We start from the raw sequence: 5300 nt of genomic DNA, 5'->3' as shown, positions 1-5300 counted from the left end.
TTTTAAGATTATTCCTAGACCAGATGTTCCCAAACAGAGATTTTGTATCTCTGCGGTTCCCAAAACGTACAAATATACATTTATGAATGACTCGCTTAAGCCCTATTTTAAAATCTACAACCTCAGTTTGTCGCATTGTGAGCTTGTAGATCTTTCACTAATTGTTTTCTGAACATGTTTTGAAAAATCTTTTTTGAAGAAATTGGGGGGGAAAAGTAGGAAAGAAAAACAGGCCCTATGTTTGGGAACACTGATCCTATAGGGAAATGGATCTCGGACATAAAATATCAAATCATTTTATAGTCTAATGTTTATACAAGATGGGTGATGATTAAATTGAGTACCGATTATATCATCCAGTTTGCATTATGAGTGCATGAATGCAGTTCATAGTATGGCAGATAGAATGGAGACTAGAGCTACCTACGTTGAGTAGCTTCCATCTTAAACATAATAACCTGAAAATAGCTTAGCCTGATAGGGTAGTTTTGAGCATTGCTGTGGTTTTCAAATCGTACTAATCACGGTGTGTGTATATTGTGAATATTCAGCACTTTAATTTTCTTTTTTCACAGAAACGTTAACATGTGATAATTATCAATTGACTATATAGTAAGCATTTGTATAATCCTCCAGAGTGACATAAGATTCCACAATAACATCACAAGTCACCTAATATAATATAATAGATCTGATCTTTATACTTTGTCGCAACAGAAAAACTGTTGAATACAAAATAAATATGTTTTCTGCTGGGCCTTATTTGGATACTCTTCTATGATTCACCGCACTTCACAAGTATAACATTCCTGTGCTGTGTAGAGCAGTGGTTCTCAACCTGTGCGTCGGGATTTTTTTGGGGGTCCCCAGATGACAGTGAAGTGCAAATGTAAGGTCTTTTAAGAGACCCTTTTTAATGCCTCCAAAGAAAAAACAACAACTGCGCATCAAAAGTAATGAACAAACTAGACTATAAAAACTGGTCAAACATTTGGCCAAATTGTCAAATAATATAAGGAAGATGCAATTATTTTTGGAAATAGTCGATCTACAAGCTCTCAACGCCTCGCGATGAGAGCTAGTTGTGAGCTACTGTAGTCGATTGGCTATTTTCACAATATTTATCTGTGGAACTGAGTCAAACTAAATGTAACGCCTCAACTCCTTCAGGGGGTCCCCAGTTCAAATATGATAATTTTAGGGGCTTGCGGCCTCAAAAGGTTGAGAACCACTGTTGTAGAGGCTGGGTGGCATGGACAGAATCTAATAATCTCCATTATTTTGACCAAATACCTTTATCGATATGGTGATGATAATATGGTATTGTGACGATAATTATGCATTATTATCATAATAATATAACAATAATAATAATAGCAAAATAGCCGATGTACAAACTGTGTAGTTGTAGATTGGATATTATTGCAATTTAGTCTTTATATTTTTTTAAGTAGGGCTTAAATGATTGAGCCCTTATGCCATATTATATGATATCCAAAATATAAGACGATATTTAGTCTCATTTCATGATATCGATATGTCATTCATATTGTATAGCCACACTTGCTTTACCCTAAAATATGAATGAACTGTGTTCATGCCCTAAATGTAAATTAATGTCCTGCTACTCTGGGAAACTACCACCATTTATGTCTGTTATGAAGTGTCATTTAACTTGGAGGACAGTGGATGTGAGTATTATGTTTTTTTTTTCATAAATGTTTGTGACCCAAATAAAAATGAATACATGCATAATGTCTGGAGCCAGTATTTGAATTTACAAAGTAAACCGTTTTGAAAATCAAACGTTAAGGTAACTCTTTTCAATATCCATCCATATGTGATTTCAGAGGAATACTGTAGTTTTTTAGAAAATAAAATCTATTTTATTTATATAAGTAATAGGTATTCAAAAGTTTTGCTTATTCTTCACATATTTTCCTTTTTTAACTCAAGAATGTTTCTCGTTGGGTGGACAGAAGTAGAGAAGAGATAAATTGATGTTTCCACAGATGGTTTATAAGTAAGGGTGGGACATAAAAGTATGTAAACACTGATTTTGATGGCATAGCGCCTTTAAGAGAGAAATGTGTGCAGGCTTAAGCCTCAACTTAAACTGTACATCACAGACCTTACACTGACAATATTACCTCTCGAAATCAACCCTAAAAGTCCTCGTCGTGAGAGGTGGAAGCAGTAAGGCCGACTAAGAGGGCTCTGGTAAAACGGTTACACAATAACAATACATTACTGACAATATTATGGGAAACTAAATTCAGGACCTGCCTGCACAAATCACCATTGTTAGGCCACCGTTCTCATTGTGTGACGTCAGACCAGAGCTCAGACTGACTATATAAGCTGTTGTAGTAAATCCCTCTAATATGTAATCTTTCTAGAGGCAAGCACATACGCGAATATGTCACAAATAGCGTATAACAGCTTGTGGGCGAAAGCCATGGAGGCTTTGGGCGTACTCCTGACTGATGAGGAGCCCGCTCAACAGGAGGTTAAGGGAAGCGAGTATTTCCCGACAATGGCCAGATTTTACATCCGTTATGTGCAAGCCTTTAGGGGCCTGGAGGAGGCCTATGACCAGATCGTCCACCCCCAGAAGAGGCTGCTCCTACGTGAGATCCTGGACGGAGTGATAGGGAGAGTGTTGGAGCTCAAGAATGAAATGGTGGAGGTTGAGTTCTCAGAGTTCCACTACCTGGATCATATTCTACAAGAGCTGAAGCTCTCACCCGCAGAGCTCGAGATCCCCATCCCTCACTATTTCATTGTCGAACACAGAAAGGAAATTGCAGAGCGACAGGGGATGGTCACGGACATTCTCAACGAGATAGAAGCAAAAAAGGAAGCAGAAAGGGAAGCTATAAGGAGGGCTGAGGAAGAAGCTGAAGAGAACATGAACTCAGATGAGGAAGAGGAGGTGAGGTATAGGCCACCAGAGAATGATGATGAGGAGATCCAGAAGGATGAGGAGAAGCCAAAGGAGAACGAGGAGAACGAGAACGGTAAGGAAAAGCAGATGTCCAAGAAGGAGAAAGAGAGGGAGAAGCAGGCGAAGCTGAAGGAGAAGGAGAAGGAGAGGCTGCAGAAGCAGATGGAGAAGGAGCGGCAGGAGAAGGAGGATAAGGAGAGGCAGAGGAGGGCCAACATGGACCGCGGGGAGGACGCCCAGAATGCGGCCGCGGTCAGCATTCAGTCCTTGTGGAAAGGTTGCATGGACAGGAAGGCGACGAGAAAGCTCCGGGAGGAAGAGCTGAAGTTTCTGGGCATGATGGACACGGGGCTCGAGCAACCCGCCCCCGAGGACAACACCACCCTCCAGGCCACCAAGGCCCGAAGGCGGGATAAACAGCAGGTGCACGAGGAGCAGTACGAGGTAGCCATAGTGACCATCACGGACGACATGTGGAAAGTGGAGGCCGTCACGATGGCCGCGGCCATGAAAGAGGAGATCCGCGAGTGGATCAATGAACTCTTTGTAGAAAAAGGATCTTATCCGGACCTCCCCAGCGAGGAGGAAGGAGGCTCGGCTCTCATCGTGGCGGAGAAACTGAAAGCAGAGGAACTCGCCGCGGGATTGGAAGACGACGACGCCAGCAAGAAGGAGAAGGAGCCAAAGAAGAAGGAGGAGGGGAAAAAGGGGGATAAAAAGGGTAAAGGAAAGGGAGAGGACGAGGAGAAGCCTCAGGTAGTGCATCTGAAACCGTCCATGTTCCTGGACGACATAGAGGTGGGGCACAAGATGTTTGCGGACGTGTGGCACAAACGTGACGAGTCAAAGAACTTCATCCAAAGGCATGACGAGGAATTGATCAGGGAGATGCAGCGGAAAGTGGTCGAGCCGGAGCTAAGACTACAGGTGGATGAACAGATGAGGACGGAGTTGGAAGAAATGAAGAAAGCAGAGGAGGAGCGTAAAGCCGCGGAAGCCAAGGGGAAGAAGGGTGCCAAGGGGGGCAAGGGTAAGAAAGGTGGTAAGAAAGGGGGGAAGAAAGGTGGGAAGGGTAAGAAAGACAAGAAAGGAGGGAAGGGTGGGAAAAAGAAGAAAGAGGAAATTGACATCACGGCCGACAGGACTCTGGACTCTCTTTGTCAGGAACTGGTGGAGTGTGGCTTGTTAATAAGGGCAGAACCTTGTACGATGCGTGATTACCTTGGCGACTACAGCTACCTCGGGCACACATTGAGACAAGAAGACGTTGAGGTCATGCCTTCCCTGTCTGACGTGCGGCAAGTCATAACTTTGTTCGCTATCTTACCTTTAGGCTCCCAGTTGGTCCATGAGAAGGCTCCTCTGATTAAGGCCATACTGCTGGCAGGGCCAGCGGGCGTAGGTAAGAAGAAGTTGGTCCATATCGTTTGCCAAGAGGTAGGTGCCAACCTATTTGACCTGTCACCGGCGAATATAGTTGGGAAGTACCCGGGCCAGGAAGGCCTTACCATGATGCTTCACATCGTCTTTAAAGTTGCCAAACTCATGCAGCCTTCAGTGGTGTGGATTGGAGATGCAGATAAGATGTTTAACAAGAAAGTTCCCAAGGAGGACAAAGAGTTAGACGTCAAACGCTTGAAGAAAGACTTACCCAAGGTCCTCAAGGCGCTCAAAGCGGGGGAACGTGTTCTACTCCTGGGGACATCAAGGGATCCGACGGGCACTGACATCAAGACAGTAACTAAGGTCTACAATAAGATTCTATGCATACCAAAGCCCGACTATTCCTCGAGATACCTACTTTGGAAACAGCTAATCAGGAAACAAGGAGGTGAGGTGACCAGTGCCCTGGACCTCAGTGCCCTGTCCAAGATCTCTGACGGCTACACCCCGGGTCTTATGTTGCAGGTGATCGGCAGCATCCTGACCGAAGACCGCATCTCGCAGCTGGCCAAGAAACCGCTGACTGCCGAGGAGTTTGTTGAGCCCTTGTCCAAGATCGAGCCGGTCACTCAAGCTGAAACGGCCCTCAAGGGCTGGGATGCAAAGACTCCTCTGGGAAAGAAACGGGCTAAGGTTGCCAAAGAAAAGGAAGAAGCGGCAGCGGAGAAACAGAAAGGAAAGAAATAAGATTGTGATTCTTACCCAAATTAAATGAATTCAATTGCGACGGACTCCATTTATTTCAAAATTATTTTTTACTGACCAACCTAGTCAATGGCTGTATTTTCACTGTGACATTCGCATTGCCACAATTACTGTTATTTTTTAATGGATCCTTATTTTTATTTATTTACGAACACCAAGCTAGTTAACGGTTGTATTTGCGTCATATAATTCACATCATTTGTAT

At 43.7% G+C, this 5300-nt stretch overlaps 1 protein-coding gene across 1 annotated transcript; it reads left to right on the top strand.

Annotated features, from left to right (window-relative positions):
• Window positions 1–2458: 2458 nt before the first annotated feature.
• LOC311054260 (dynein regulatory complex protein 11-like) lies at window positions 2459–5077 on the top strand (the record flags this gene model as incomplete). The annotated part of the gene is made up of 1 exon (XM_084070136.1): window positions 2459–5077. One exon carries the CDS (start codon window positions 2459–2461, stop codon window positions 5075–5077), a length of 2619 nt encoding a protein of 872 aa, XP_083926262.1.
• Between the last annotated feature and the right edge of the window lie 223 nt (window positions 5078–5300).

The sequence above is a fragment of the Gymnoscopelus microlampas genome (assembly GCF_963454915.1).
Source record: "Gymnoscopelus microlampas genome assembly, chromosome: 10".
NCBI classification, from domain to species: Eukaryota; Metazoa; Chordata; class Actinopteri; order Myctophiformes; family Myctophidae; genus Gymnoscopelus; species Gymnoscopelus microlampas.
This window is presented reverse-complemented; position numbering and strand designations above follow the sequence as displayed.